The 16649-nt window shown below is 32.4% G+C and overlaps 1 protein-coding gene and 1 pseudogene across 2 annotated transcripts; one reads left to right on the forward strand and one right to left on the reverse strand.

Annotated features, from left to right (window-relative positions):
• Positions 1–5559: 5559 nt before the first annotated feature.
• LOC146929998 (putative F-box protein At2g36090 pseudogene) lies at positions 5560–7040 on the reverse strand (annotated as a pseudogene). Its single transcript, XR_015006245.1, has one exon. The product of XR_015006245.1 is annotated as a putative F-box protein At2g36090 pseudogene (transcript).
• A 4587-nt stretch (positions 7041–11627) lies between these two features.
• Positions 11628–16376, forward strand: LOC146929999 (uncharacterized). The gene is made up of 9 exons (XM_085701678.1): positions 11628–11892; positions 13746–13915; positions 14068–14172; positions 14374–14430; positions 14590–14670; positions 14965–14999; positions 15349–15438; positions 15549–15708; positions 16049–16376. Exons 1-9 carry the CDS (start codon positions 11742–11744, stop codon positions 16151–16153), a joined length of 954 nt encoding a protein of 317 aa, XP_085557804.1. The 5' UTR covers positions 11628–11741; the 3' UTR covers positions 16154–16376.
• Positions 16377–16649: the final 273 nt, after the last annotated feature.

Consider the following 16649-nt stretch of genomic DNA (forward strand, 5'->3'; position numbering starts at 1 on the left):
ACCTTCTATTCTTTTATTGGTCATGCTAATTAATTAGCATGTCACAGTTAATGCACATGTGGCTAGTGAGCCGGTATGTGTCATGGCCATAATTAAGGGGACCCTCTAATTTTTAATGGTCATAATTGGCATGCCACACTGTATACTCATATTTGTAGTGGATAAGGATATGTTTTTCTAACAAACATTTGTATACCCTCCGTCCCTATATCTAACCATCTATTTGACTTTATTTTTGTCCTTAAATCTAAACCCCTTTTTAAATTACTAAATGCATTTATTATTTTTTACCTAAACATACCCCTAATTAATACTACTAACTTGTTTTGAAATTTAAAAATCAAATTTAATACATATACAAACGAAGGACAGTATGGTAATATTAACACACAAAACAGACATAATAATTACACTGTCAGCTTTTCTTAAGAAATGTGAAAAAAAACAAAGGGAGGTTACATTATGGGACGGAGGGAGTAGTAGATAGGAATATGCTGTAACCATAATTATGTATGAGTTGGTGCATAATTTTCGAGAAGCAGTTTTGGTTGTATTATTTTGTGAGAGAAGTTGTAGGATTAGAATAAAGTATAATTAAATATGTTTCTTACCACCTGAATTAAATAAATAAGAGATAGAGGGGAGTGTATAGTTTAGGAGCAATACCTTGAATCATTTTATTATAATACTCTTTCCGTTTCAAAATGAGTGTCGTTTTAGCCAAAAAAAATTGTTTTAAAATGAATGTCACTTTCAGTTTCCAATGCAATAATAACTTTTTCTTTTCAATTGTACCCTCCAATTAATAATCTGCACAATACTTCCAAAGTATTACTTTTAAAACTAACCAATAGTTAATAAGGATAATTTGGTAAAATAATCATTCTCTTTCTTTTAATCATTGCATTTCTTAATATGTGTGTAAACACCTAAAAGGATACCCATTTTGAAACGGAGGGAGTAATAAAATTTTGTTGAATAATTGATATAGCTAAGAATATATTAGAATTAGATAAGACAATAATTTGAATCATTGAACCATAACATGAAATTATTGGTATATAGCATCACATATTAGAGTTAGGTAAGTTAATGTAATACAAGAACAAATCTTTATAACATTTTATAATCATTGTATTGTAGTGAAAAGTCAAAACATCTCATAAACCAGCCAAGTAACAAAACCTACCCGATACCCCAATAACAACTGTTTAAGGGAAAAAGAAGCATAACAACTTCGGGGTAAACAACAAACAAATAAGTGGCTACCCCTTTCCACCACCATAGTATCAGGGACGGATCTAGGAATACATTTTAAGTGTGGCTAAATACGTAGCAACCGAAAAACTGACCGATTTTTAATATTTTATACCCTAGCGACTGAATTTTTGGTCGCTAATTTTGTCGCTTAGTGATTTAGAGACCGATTTTTACTTCAACGACTGAATATTCAGTCACTATTCTTTAGCTAGACCTGTTAGCGACCGATTTTCAATGGTTAGAGACTGAAATTCGGTCGCTAAATAAAAAATTTCTATTTTTTTTTTAAATCCATGTGGGGCTATAGCCCCACATGGCCATAAGGTGGATCCGCCCCTGCATAGTATTACCATCATAATATATATGATTGAGATACAATAAATAAGAATATATTAATAGAAAAGAATATTATAAAATGGAAAGGATGTATTAGGATGCCAAAATGAATGAATGTATCTGTGGTTAGTAGATAGGTGACCATAAGCCGACCTTCTATTTTTTATTGGCCATGATTAGTATGCCAAGTTTCTGCACATGTTTGTAGATGATATAGGTATATGTTGCGATCATGATTATGCATGAGTTGTTGGTGGATATTAATTTTCCAGAAGCAATTTGAGTTCGATTAGAGACGGGAGTTAGAATGGGGATCAACAGAGGTTATGGTTCTCTTAAGATTTTTTATTTTTCTTTATAGTAGTATGTTATATTTTTTTTAGTGTCTATATTTATTTGGGTTAATTATTGAAATTGACCTAGTAATATACGCGAAATCTAATAAATGACCATGTAAAATAAAAAACACATATTCTTGTAAGTCGATATTCTAATTATTTATGGCTCTGTAATATACATGAATCCCAAAAAAACAATTTATAGATTGAATTTTTTTCATTATTTTTTAGAGGCATGTTAGGAACGTTAAAATATAGCTTTACACAAAAAAATTAGAATTTTTCTACAAACGAAATAATTAATTATGAATTTTTAAAGCGTCAAAAACTCGAAAAGAAAAACAACGGAAATCTCAACCTATAAATCGAATTTTGAGCTCATTGTTTGTAGAGACATCTATAAAAATACATAAAAAGGTGAAGGTGAGAAAAACACAAGAAGGGGGGGTTGAATTGTGTTAGCTTTTTCTTTATTTTCTCCTAAGCCGAAACTCACTGGCCAGAAGCAAATAGAGACTGCTTCTGAAGTGATGTTCAGGACTAACTTGCAGCAGATAAAAACAGAGAGAGAGAGAGAGAGAGAGAGAGAGAGAGAGAGAGAGAGAGAGAGCAATTATACAGGTTCCTTCCACAAACCGGAAGTAGTCCTGTCCCTAGGGATGGGAATAGGCCAGGCCAGGCCAGGCTTTGATAGGCCTGAGCCTGGCCTACGAAAAAATTTACAGGCCTAAGCCTGGCCTATGGCCTATCATAGGTCGTTTTTCTTGGCCTGACCTGGCCTATTTAAAAGTCTGGACTGGCCTGAAAGCCTACTTACAGGCCTACTTTATATTAAGGCCATCAAATAGTTCATTTAGCCTACTAAATAAGCTAAACAAGTCTTAAAGCCTACTTAAAAGCCTATTTAACTACAAGTAAATTTTAACTAGATTAAAGCCTACTTAAAAGTCTATAACAACAAAGCCTATTATGGGACTACTAGATAGAGAAAAAGATATTTATATTTTTAATATATGCAATTATTTTAATATAAAAAAACATTTTTTAATAAATAGTATTAATAGGCCAGCCTATTAGGCTTAACAGGCTTTTCTGGAAGCCTAAGCCTTGCCTATTTAACTAAACATGCTTTTTAAAAAGCCTAAGCCTAGGCCTATCTACTAAACAGGCCAGGCCAGGCCAGGCCAAAACAGGCCAAGCCGTAGGCCCCTGTAGGCCGGCCTGGCCTATTCCCAACCCTACCTGTCCCCCTTGCACTTCCAAGGAGAGTTCACTAAATGTAATATCTGATTACAACTGCTCACTGCTACAACTAGCAAGAGACTTCAAATTGCTCAAGCACACAAGCAAGAGACTTCCATGCTCCTGAACACAATCAAGAGACTTCTATTGCTCAAGCACAACTGCAAGAGACTTCTAATCAAACAAAATTACACAGAAAAATGTTTGATGTTGAACACTTGATATACAATCAGTGGTGTTCACAATACAAATCAGATACAGACTCTTAAGACTCTAGAATTTCTAAGATATGAACTTTGAAACAAAAATTCTAAGTGAACTTTGAAATGCAGAACAATTTCAGCAGAGTTTTGGCACTTGTAAATTGTTGTTGAGTCTGATACCAATCTCTAAGTCTTCACTCCTTTATATAGAGGTGTGAAAGAGACGTTGTGAAATTGCCAGCACATCAAAAAGAGTCGTTTGAAGCTTTGATCAATCACCAATGATCTTTTGCTTGATATGGTAGTTGTCCTATGAATGATCAATTTCAAATCCATTCCCATTGTGAAGGAACAACGTTGCAGGCAGAGCTGTATTTCAGAGCTGTTTTCTTGTCTTGTAGCAGAGACACTGCAGAGTAGTGGAGGTAGTGGTTGTACACTTCGTACAATTGTACTTTGTCAACGCTTTTTGAAGATAAGCATCCAATGCCTTCAAATCTACTCAAAATGACCGTTGCTTTGTATTCCCAGTCTTCTGCATTGGTTTCGAATCCATTAAACAGTTTTTGAAGCATTAATTCTTCCATCTGATGAACTTTGGCTTCTGGTGATCTTTAGCTTATGATGAGATGCTTCTGATGAACTTCAGCTTCTGATGACGTCATCACTTCAGGAGCACATTGTCTTCAGGAGCACTTCTCTTCAGACGCTTTAAGCTTCCTTTTTGTTGATACTTTAGCTCTCTTTTGTTCATCCAGAACCTTTTTAAGATGTAAAATTTTGTCTATGATCTTGTACACTTGAACAAATATTAGCTAGTCCAATTGACAATTTTTAATACCTTGTTATCATCAAAACTCTCAAAGGTTCATTGTTAAACACATTTTGTTCCAACAAAAGGATCTAAAAAGTTCCATAGCATTTCATAGACTTTTCAATTTATTTTTATTTTTCAACCAAAACATGCAAAATTGAAACTTTGTTTCTAGTAAGCGTATACTCACAGTGAAATTCCGTTCCCTAATTTTGTAGATATGGTTAGAACACAATAAGAACTTTCACAATGAAATTTTGCAGTTTTTAAACAAGAGACAAATTAATTATACATTGTTTAAGAAATTCATATTTATGGGGAATAAAAATTCATAATTAATACGTCCTTAGTCGAAAAAAATCTAATTTTTTGTATAATGTCATATTTTAACGTCGTAAACATGCATGGAAAAAATCATGAAAAAATTCAATCTCTAGGTCACTTTTTGGACTACGTGTATATTAGAGGGTCAAAAATAAGAAGAATATCAAATTACAAGGTTAAAATATATGTTTTTTTTATTTTACAGAGTCATTTTTCACACATAGTGTATATTATATAGTCAATTTAAATAATTAACCCTATTTATTTTTTGTGAATTTTATAAGATATAAACACCCTCCAAAAAGCCTTTTAAGTTTTAACTATGCAAAATATAAAACATTGAAGATTAATTTATTAGAAGAAAATTTTAGTTCTTTTTATATTTGTTTGAAAATATTAAATTTAAATATATCTTATAATTTTTTTATTTTTTTTATAAGTTGTGAATTTAAAAAAAAAATTATTCTGCATTAAACAACACTTTTAAGTTTGGTCCCACCTTCCTTAAAAAAAAAAAAACTTGATCACCCTAAAGCTTTCTTCCTTATGTTGGATTATATTGCGATAATTGTTATAGGATTAGAATAGAGAATAATTTAAATATATTTCTTTTCTGTTTTTAGACTTTATTTCTCAATACATGTGTATGTGGTAGTGATAATTTTTTTTTGGGTGGTTGGAGTTTGAACCTTACATATATTAGGTATTTTCTCTATCAACTGAACTAAACTTAGGAAAATATCTAGTAGTAATAACTAGTAGACGACAAACGTGCACATGTTAATAAACTTAATAGAAAATTAATATTCGTTTGAATTTTTTTTTTTGAAGGGTTTCGTTTGAAAGTCTTTTATTTAACTTTATAAAAGTTAAAACATATCATACTTTTTCAGTGCAAATGCTTTTAGAGCACAAATTTGGAAGACTACTAGATTAAAAATTATTGAATCATTATGTTATTTATTTGTAATAAAATTTGTTAAATCATTCGTATATGCATTAGATTAGAATTAGTTAAGATAATAATTGAATCATTGAACCATAACATGAAATTATTGGTATGACATTTATAGATTAGGATTAGTATTAGCTAAGATAATTTACAATAAGAACAAATTTTTATACTAACATTTTATAGTACAATAATCATTGTATTGTCGTGAAAAGTCAAAACATCTCATAAACCAGCCAAGTAACAAAACCAAACACAAACAACAAACGCAACCAAGGTAGAAACACCATCTCGTACCTTCTGTCTCCTAAACTTCATCTCTCTCCTCTCCCTAATCATCCCCAAGAATCTCTCAAACCTCTCTTTCATCTCTCCCACTTCACAAACTTTCTTCCTCTCCCCAAACTCCATTGCCTTCATCAATATCCCAACCCCTTCTTTCCCACTAACCTCCCCTCCTTCCATATCCTCCATCACTAAACCCACCTCCCTCATGTACAATTCACCCCCAACTTTCCCACAACATGTGACCTTCACCATACACTGCACCATCTCGGTTGATCGTCGTGTCTCTCCCGCCATTGTCACCGCGAAAAGAATCTCCACGTCTCTCGTTAGCCAGTGTCGTCGTACTAAAACCGGCTTCCGGCTGGAAACGTTCGCGGAACGTTTTCCAGTCGGGTCAATGATGATCCAGCTTAAAGATAAATGATCTTCCAAATGCTTCATCCATTCTTCGTTTTTTCTAACAAACTTAACCGGCGTTGGAACCAACTCGTTTGGTTCCAAAATTCCAATATGTAACGTCGACGTGAGAAACATGTTCTTTTTCGTTTCAGTTCGCTGGACTCTAGAAAATACAGACTTACCTTTGTAGTGTATATCCACAGCGGAGATAAGTTCTTCTGGCGGAGGAGGTGACGGAGGATGATTTTCATGAGAAGAGAAATGATGAAGAGTGGGAAATGCGTCTGAGAAAACGGAACGGTGGCCATTTGGGAAAGTAGAAATGACATGGCTGGTGGTAGGGTCTAGTAACGACGGCCACGTCTCGGTGCAGATTTTTTTCCATAGATCATTCTCCATGCAGAGGTGGCGGAGGTGAGAGCATGTGGAGGCGGTGGTGGCTAGCGTGGCTGCGTCGAGGCGGGTGAGGATGTGTGTATGGAGGATATCATGGTGCATGGTGGTGATGCTTGATGTTGATGATGATGAAGGCATCTTGCTTTCGGTTGAAGCAATAGCCATGACTATATGATACAAATATGTTAATTTTTGTTTCTAGAGATGAGAACGGGTGAAGATATGTAAAAGTATGAAATATTTATATTGTTCCAATGGTTCAAATGGATAATAAGAAATGTTACATGATTAGGTGGAGTACAACTAGAGAATATATATATAATTGAAGTGGTGAGTTATACAAGGGTAGGAGTAAAGTAAATTATTAAGATTGAGAAGTTGGGATGAATGAAATCAATGAATGATATTGGTGAGTCAAGTCAATGTTGGTTGTCAAGTTTGTCCATATCTGTTAAACTTTATCACATCACAGCTAAACTGCGTTCAAACTTTTGAATGCTGCTTTTTTTTCTTCTTCCTATTGTAAAGTTTTTAGAAATTTTATTTCTTATAGCCGTCTTCCACGGTGCATAATCATTATTAAGTCTTTAGAAAATTTGACATGAGGAAATCATTATTAAGTCTTTAGAAAATTTGACATGAGGAAAAAGATGATCATTAGAACTAAAATATATTCATTGCTCTATATGTTTTTTTATTAAACCTTTAATTTGATTCCTATAAATTATGCTCTTCAGCGTTGGCAACACTTTTTCATCAATTTTTTTTTCCATTAAGGATAAAAAAGTTTAAAGATAAAGGGTGTGCAAGATAAGGATATAACGACGTTGACATTTAAATGAGTTTCTGATTATGAGTTTAATGAGTTTTTGATATGATTTTGCTTATGAGTTTAATGAATTTTTGGTTTTTTTAATAAAAAAATATATAACGACGTTGACTTTTTAACATAGGATTAAATTGATTTCTCGTCTTTGTGTAGTGTGTTTTTTACTTGCCTTAGTGCGATGTTTATTTGATTCAGGTTGAAAGATTAACTTTGATCAAGTGTAGATTCAATCATTGACTTTTGTATCGTCAACGTTGCAGATCCGAAAACATGAGTATTTCAGTGACTTGAATATAGTCATATTTGTAGGCTATGTACTCTATCATTTTATGATATTAACATAGATGTTGTGAGTTTGTTTGTTGATTTATCCTTTTTGTTTTTTAAAACTTTAAATTTGTATTGTATTGATGTACTCTATCAATTTTAATGAACGAATATCATTTATTTTTGTCAAAATAAAAAATGTTACATGAAATTTAGTTAAGGGACGAATTGTGTAAGAGTCCATCTTTAAATTTTCCCTTTTTTAGATCCATATTAGATGCACCAAATTTTTTATTGATATAATGACTTTTAAAAATTAAAATCAGCTTTGAGAGTTTGTCAAAATATATTTATTTAATATTTTATCTCGTATATATAATTAATAGTTGTAAGGTCCAAATTTTTATATTAATTAATAATTAAGGCAAAATTACACAATTAGTCCCTTAACTTAATTTTAGGTAACACTTTCGTCCTTTATCTTTTTTTGTAACGATTTAGTCCTTTCTGTTATAAAATGACATTATTTTATAATTTTTTATGATATTTTTTCAATGAAATTTGATTTTCTAGGCTTGTATGATGAAGATTTGCGTTTGTCTATGAGTTTGATGAATTTTTTTTGGAGTTTTTGATTATTTTTTTATAAAAAAGGATAACTATGTTGTTATTTTATAACATAAAGGACTAAATCGTTACAAAAAAAAAGATAAATGATGAAAGTGTTACCTAAAATTAAGTTAAGGGATTAATTGTGTAATTTTGCCAATAATTAATTACAACACTTAAGAGTAAAATAAAATACTTGCAATTGTTCTAAACATTTCTTTTTTAAAATGAAACTGATCGGTGAAGAAAAGTATACATGCATTAACATGCATGCATATAAATGGAGTAAACGAAAGTATGCTATTAGTACGAGAATTGACTTGGTGTTGTTCATTGTCGTGGGTGACACTTCCACGAACTAGCTAGCAGACTTCAAGTCGCATTTTGCAGCTTGTGTTCCACAATGGGTGTGTAGTGTGTACCATATACCGTTAATGTCACGCATTTTTTCAACCCATCAAAGATTGCATGGCATGGCATGGCAAATAAGACTTTCGATCAACAATGTTAATTTAACTAAGAAATAAAAAATAATAGCAGTTATTAGCACTTTGTCACTCAAAAATAATCATTATTTCACGTATATGAGTTTTCAATTCTATAATTGTAGGAAATTAAAAAAAAAATATCTTCCTTTTGATAGTATAACGCCTCAAGGTTTATTTGAGTGAGACGGCCGTTCATTTCTGTGTTATGCCCGGTAGCGGCTTCGGTGTGGTTAAGGTGTGTAAGTGGTTGGGTTGGGAGTTAACGATGAGTGTTTTAGGTCTTTTTCAAGTTTTGTGTCGGTTGTTACGAGGGTTAGGAAGTAGGCTTTGTTTTGTATTATTCTGACATGTGATTGTTGATAAGTGACAAAATATGGTTATTTTCACTAGCACTTATCGAATTATTTTACAAGTAAATTATATTAAAAAGCCCTAATTTATTATAAGTACATAATATTTATAGTTTTTAGCCAAATAAGCTACTTTCACCTATTTTCCTTTGTTTATGTAAGCTCTTGAGTTGGAAAACAAAGACAAAGTAGAAAGTTTCATAATTGGTTAAAGTGGTGGCAAAAATGCCTATAAATAGGAGAACTTCTTCACCGGAGAAAACACATTTCGAGAAGGGAAAAACAGAACCAAAACACTTTTTTTTTTTTTTTTTGTGCAAAAGAGCTCAATAAACAAGAGATATAAGGGAGAGTGATCTAGAGAGAAAGCTGAAGTAGAGGAGATTGCAGGAGCGACTTCAACGTAGAATCTTTCTACTTCTTCTCGTTCACCATTGTAAGGTTATCTTGTATAACTAATCCTCTATATTGTGGAGATTTAGTCTAGTGTCTAGGAATCTAATGTAGATATTTAATCTAGCTAGTAATATATGAATTTTATCTCATTATAATCTTTAGTTTAAATTCATTCTTAATGCTAATTGTAAGTTTAATTTTCGATTGTATACAACTTTGATTGACCTGATTTTTTTGGGTATTGAAAACTAAGTTGAAAATAGGATCTTTAAGAATAAATCTAAACATGTTTTGTAATTATTGTTATATTTTTGGCCAAGAATTTCTTCACCTAAAATTTGAATTTAAGTTCTCCCAAATGATTTGTCAATGGCGAAATCATTAACCATTGTCCATTGTTACTTTTTTAGTTAGGTTTTTCGGTTATAGTTGATCCAAGCTAGGTAGAGCTGTCAAAATAGGCTACCCAACCCATTTAGGGCCGGCCCTAACGGGATTCGGACTTTAACGGGCCGGGCTAAAAGGCCCGGTTGAAAAGTGGGCTTGAAATATACTACACGGGTCGCGGGCTAAACGGGCCGGTCCGTGTTAAAAATTACATTTTTCTTTTAAAAAAAGTACTATAAAATACTCCTAAAAAATTTCTTATAAATAATATTTTTAATATGTTTAAATAATGCCTAGCACAAAAAAAATTGTAAACATTTTCGTACAAATGTCGAAAACTAAAACGGCGAGGAAAACAATTTTAAATAAATTACATATGTTATGGTTATAGATATTTATATAATTGATCTTTAAAATTATAAATAATGAAACAAGTAACTATAATTTTAGATTACTTTTATATTTTTGTGTGTTAATTCATTGAATTTTCACTTTTATTCTTTACTTTGATAATCAACAAGTAAAGAATTATTTAAATATATATATATATATATAATTTATAGGATTTTTTTGTTATGCGGGTTAACGGGCTACCCGCGGCCCGTTCATGCTAGCCCTAACGGGTACCGAGCTTTTTAGGGTCGGGCTAAAAAGCCCTATAAAAATTCGTACTCAATATTTAAGGCCCAAGCCCTATAATTAATCAGGCTAAATGGGCCAACCCGTTTTGACTGCTCTAAAGTTAGGTGTGACTTTGATGAACTTGTACTGGATCTAGTCATGCAAAATACACTCCCTCCAGAGAATGTTGAGAATACTGAGCAGATTGATCACACTGAGAATACATCCCAATTTGATACGTCAGTTGTTCCCCTCCACACTATTGATCTGTACTTTGGAAGGACCTTGAACTTCTTAGACATGTGAGAGCTTTGCAAAATAATGAGATTGCATAAGAAGCTTTTACGCCTTATCTGATGAAGAAGCAAAGGAAATAACCCAACAAATCTAATTCCTGCAACACTCGATACAAGGGTGAACTAGATGACGATTGAGCAACACCTTTTTCCTTAAGTACGACTGTTTTTTTTTTTTTTTTACTTTTATTTTAACTTGGTTTCCTTTCGAGTGTTTTGGTTTGACCACCATCTTGAAATATTTTCCCCCTTTTTTAACATGTATTATGAATGGATGACACTGGATATGATTTTCTTGGGATGTCAACTGAGTTGGGATCTTAGTCTCTCTTTATTATGTAAAAAATAGGTCCCTTAATCAACCATTAACCAATGATGATGTGAACAATTACATGTAAATCAATTTTAAAGATTTTTTTTTTAGGGAATTTTAAAGATTTTTTTAAAGAATCAGTTTTACACATTAATATCCACCTAATATTTATTATTTACAAAAATTAATATTTTATTTAGTAATACAATTTTTATTTATTGAATCCTTAATTTTCTATTTCGTGTTTACAAAGGGATGTCACCAATAGTCCTCGTGAGCTTAACTCAGTTAGTATAGACAATGCATAAAATATGCAAGATCCGGGTTCAAACTCCGGCTACCACAAATAAAAAGGGATGTCACCAATATAAAATTAAAAAAATAAAATAGTTCAGAGGTTTAATTACAATTTTAATTTTTTTTTTCAAATTTAAAAACTATTTAAAAATATCAAAATATTTTCCTTCAAAAAAAAAAATCAAAATATTTTAGGATCTACAAAATTAATTAAACCTTTTGTTTCTTTAAGAAGAGTAGTAAAAGTAAACCGAAATGATAAAGGATTGATTAGCCAAGGGAGTAAGGTGAGGGGGTAAGGTTCCCGTTCCATCCATCTATCAATGCTGTGCTGCCATGGATAGCATTAGATTTGTCTCCAGTTGTTACACCTTTCAATTCTCCAAAACCCCTTCATTTTCTCCTTTCCCAACCGCTTTTTCTACATACACCCCCTTTGTTTCATCACTGAGAGCTTCTCGTACTACTACTGCTGCTACTACTACAGGTTACCATCTTTCTTCATTTCTCTCTTATTTTGCTGCTATAACATTAATTTCGTCATTTTTATTTTAAAGTTAGCAATTTAAGATATGATGATGTATCTTATGAAGCACATACTTAGACACCGATAATAATTTGAGAAGATAGAAGCTATTTAATATATGTGTTGGTGTCATTATTTGTCGAACTCCGATGAGTAGTTCCTTCTGCTTCAGAAATACACTATTCAGTTCGGAATTTGACATATTCTGTATATATAACATATCACTGTTTGTTAACTTAGAAAGCACACATTATATTTTCTCTGTGGACAAATTAATTGAACAACTGCAATAACCATGTCTTGTTCCAGTAAGTTGGGTCGGCTACATGAGTCAAACAATGCCATAATGTTTTATCATATATCACATTTTTATAATATTTTGTTTTTGGTTTTTTTAATCTTGATCTTTGCTGACTAGCATGATCACAAGAGAATACGGCATTGCGAAGTAAAAAAAATTGGTTAAAAAACTATACTATGATTTAATCAGGTATGATATTGCCTTAACCTGTTATTACTTTTTAAGTATATGTATAATTTTTAGAGCTTAGATAACAAGAGCATTGGAATAGAAAGAATAGAAATTTGAAATTTTAGTTTAATACCTTGTTGATACATTCAACTTATGGGTTCGTCTAAACAACTGTTGTCAAGAACAGGCTTCTGTTATTTGATTGGGAATTTAATAGCGTCCTTGCTTATATTTCATATTGTTGATCAATTATGTTATCTTTTATTTGTTACTCTAATTATGATTCCATTATAATAAGTTGTTATATTATTGATTTAATAATAGGGTTTCAATTTTTGACCCTAACCCTTATTGATTAAACCTATATCAATTGTGACAATGTTACAATGTTGTTAAATAGATGCCATGGCACCGCCAAGGTGGAATGGTATGGCGGATTTTTTTGGCTACTGTCATAGCCAATTTGTGAAGGGATTCCTGCCATGGTGGCGCCATAGGCAGCAATAGCGTGTTTATATGGCGGATTGTTGGTTTTCCGCCATCAATGACACTGCATTCTTATCACTTCTCTCTTTTATATTCTTGGGCCTTCTTTTCTTTCCATTGAATATACTGTTAGATGTAAAACTATGCATGAACTTTCTTTCACTTAACGGCTTAAGCTTTTGGGAGAACTGGTCGCGATATGGTATCAGTGTCTCTTTGACCGAGTAATCAAGGTAGCTGAGCATGAGCATTATCCTCACCTCAAGCCCCAAAAACAAGGCTTTTGCATGAGGTGACATATATGAAAGTTGAATTTTAGCACACGATAGCATTGCAGGGCCGATCCAACCTTTCAGCTAGTAAAGCAAGGGTTGTAGGCCCACCAATATTTTATTTTTAGTTTAATATATATATATATATATATATATATATATATATATATATATATATATATATATATATATATATATATATAGAACATAACAGCTTATGTTAAAAAAGGGCCTCTGGTCTAATGGTTAAAGCTCCTAATTTTAATTAGAGGAGTGCTAGCAACACACTCTGTAGGCTTCATTTTTCTTATTTTTCATAGTAAGGTTAAACTTCATTAGATTTAACTTAAAGCCTTGCATTAACATTTGCTTCATGCCTACAAATTTGTTGGGACGGTGCTGGAGCTTTGTCCACTATTCATCAGTTGTAGAGTTTGGCAAGTAATTCAATGTTGTAGTTTCTTGAAGTAAATGTTCTGCCACCATTATTTCTATCCTATCCTTTGTGCACCTAAAAAAATTATACTTAATCATTGACATTCTGTTTCTGCTGAGAGCTAATTGGTTGAAATCCATAATTTTAGTGAGTGATGTAGATGAGGATGTCTTGCAAACATTTTTGAAGGATAGAGAATTAAACGGTGATTTTGTATCAAGAACTTGTGATTTACTATGGCGAATGGATATCAGAAATTCTGGTGATTATGATGTTAGTAAGCTCAATGACGACAACAATGCTCAACAAATAGAACAGGTGGAATTTGAAACTATACTGATTCAATTTTATATTATTGGTTGTGTGAGTTTTGGAAATTCTACGCCTTGTACCAATCCAATTGCGAATTCTGTGTTTGGTTTCTTTGATCAGGCAATTCAGTTTCACGTCATTCTTCTAATTTTTTGTAGATCATAGATACTAACAGTGATGGCGGTTTTTTGAAACTTTCAAGTACCCAAGAGTGGTTATTAGGTGACAATTCTGCACCAATAAATAGGAAGATGACTGCAAAGGTATGGTTTTCATTTTTTATTTGGATTGGTGTACAATGATTTTCTTGTATATGCCATTATCCCTTAATGAAAAGTTGGAAACTGGATGTGAAATTGATATATACTTTTTCAAATAATTTTCAAGTTTGCCTTCTTTCTTGGTAAGTAAATAATAATTCAATCATTTTATAATGTTTGATGCTTCACTTCATTTATCAACAGACAATTCTAGGCAACAGAGCAAGACTCAAGAAACTGAACGCGCTCAAATACCAATCTGTATGATACCTCTCTTGACTCAGTATGTTCTTTATTTGCTAAAATCGGTAACACTTACCTCAAGGCATGTATGTTTTGATCAGTAACTATTGTTCTGATATTGTTTACTCTGCTGATTTTTTTTTTTTTTTTTTTTTTTTTTTTTTAAAAAAATTTTAGCTCAAGAAAGAATTACTACTTCTCTCTGTGGGTATTGGATTGGGTTGTAGCGGATATTGCTTGATAGTTTTTTCCGTACAGGTAAACTTCACATTTGTATACCTTTGTTTTTCCAGTCTCGTCAACTCACTATTATAATTCATAACTAGATCAATTTAATGCTTCTTACCGCTCAATTATATTCTTTCTTCATGGTAAGATTAAGTTTAGATGGATGCTATTTCTATGTCTTATCATAATGGTTTAACTTTCACCATCATGGTGTAAGTTCCAAATTATTTCTTTCATCTTATAACAAAAATATGCACATCCACACATGTTGTCTAAGTGCGTAAAATTTTTGTAGTGAACTGATTTTAATGCCCGTCTTTTCAGGCTGCTATAAGTTATGCGATTGGGGTCCTTTTCAGGTTTGTTATTGCATTTTACTATATTCCATCTTCTTGAATTTAACTAGATTTATGCTTGCGTCAAAAGTATAAAATTTTCCAAACATCACATCAGATAAGTTTGAGATTACTTTTGATGTACTGTAAGTGTAAATGTTTTGCACTGTCAACCGATCACAAACTAGCATTGCATGACTTTCAAGTAAATATGATTAAAGTTAAATAGGGGGAGCCTTGGCGCAACGGTAAAGTTGTTGTCATGTGACTGAAATGACAATTGCTCTCTGTGGGTCGAATGAAAATGAAATACGTAGCTGTCAATCTTCGTTGCTTATTTTGGTACTTCACTGATATACTATTTTCAATGCAGTTGCTTGTACCTTCAGTTCCTGTATCAACATGCAGACACCATATCCAGTGAAACCGTTCCTCAAATATTCATGAAAAAGAAGTCAAGGAAGTACGGCCGAAAACTTTCACTTTGAATTTGTTTTGGTTGAGCCAGTTAGCGTTCTCTGTTGTTAACGTTCTCTTATCTCTTGTTTTGGTCAAAAAATATTTCATAACCAGAATTGGTATAAGAAGCGAAGATCTTAGTGATTCTTTCGAGAAAACAATCAGGGGTAGCGGTATAGCACTTTCATCTCCAAGGCTTGTGATCCCGGCAGCAATTTATGGACTTTGGGCTGTGTCTCATCAGTATTTTATCAACGACTTGTTGGATTTTCAGGTAAACCTTGGAAACATCAAACATGTGTATTCAAAACCTCACTTTCTTGAGGGATTTAGATTGCACGCAGTCTGAAATCTGTCCATTAATGCAGTCAGGACCTTGGATCAAGATTGAACGATCCATATTTTAAGTTTGGTATTATAGATTTACAAAAGAAAATCAAAATTTGCATGTTTTCTACAGCTTCCGATTTTGATCCAACGACCAACGATGTTCTGACTGCATAAATGCACGAATATATAACTTCATGCAATCCAAATTCCTTTCTTACGAACACTTTACTATTCCTATCGTCTAACACATTGGTCGTTTTGATTACTGTTTTGTTCTCCCTCAGCTTGTGCCAGCCATGTTTGGGATGTTTGTCTACAAAGCTGCTGCTCTTGTGCAAGTTTATAGAGATAATAAAGACTTAGGCTTTGAATTTCCAGAAGAATTCTGAAGGAAGGCTGAAGTGGCTGAAATATTTATTTTGCCATGTTTAGCAGATCACACTATTATTCCCTACATCCTCAAATGTTGGAAATGACCAGCTGCATCCGGAACTAAGCACTACTTACATTTATCTTGTACCAAAAAATGTCATATTGTATGTGTATATTGAAAGAATGGAAGATAATTTGAAATGATAAAAAAAAAAAAAAAAAAAGTCTATTAAAGTTCAATGGTATATGAGTTAGAACTTTAAATGAGTATCATGTAATCATGAGGTGTGAGGGAGAAAATAATTTTTAAAATGCAGAACCATGTGTCAATGATAATTGATAAACCATCATTAGTCTTATTAATTATGGAATTTTTTCAACAAAAAGAGGCATGAGGCGACTTGCATGTCATAAGTATTTGTTCAGAACCTTGATCTTGATTAGAAACTAAGATACATACTCCTCCAACAAACACTAGATAACAATAATTTACAAACTCCCAATACAAGCTAA

The sequence above is a fragment of the Medicago sativa genome, chromosome 4 (assembly GCF_051527215.1).
Source record: "Medicago sativa cultivar Bolivia chromosome 4, Bolivia_mono, whole genome shotgun sequence".
Lineage (NCBI taxonomy): Eukaryota > Viridiplantae > Streptophyta > Magnoliopsida > Fabales > Fabaceae > Medicago > Medicago sativa.

Excerpts from the sequence above, each read along its gene's own strand:
- LOC146929999 (XM_085701678.1), top strand. The coding sequence starts at position 11,742 with ATGGATAGCATTAGATTTGTCTCCAGTTGTTACACCTTTCAATTCTCC. Across the intron at positions 14,173-14,373 it reads ATAGGAAGATGACTGCAAAG|ACAATTCTAGGCAACAGAGC; the intron begins GTATGGTTTTCA and ends ATTTATCAACAG. Across the intron at positions 15,709-16,048 it reads ACGACTTGTTGGATTTTCAG|CTTGTGCCAGCCATGTTTGG; the intron begins GTAAACCTTGGA and ends GTTCTCCCTCAG.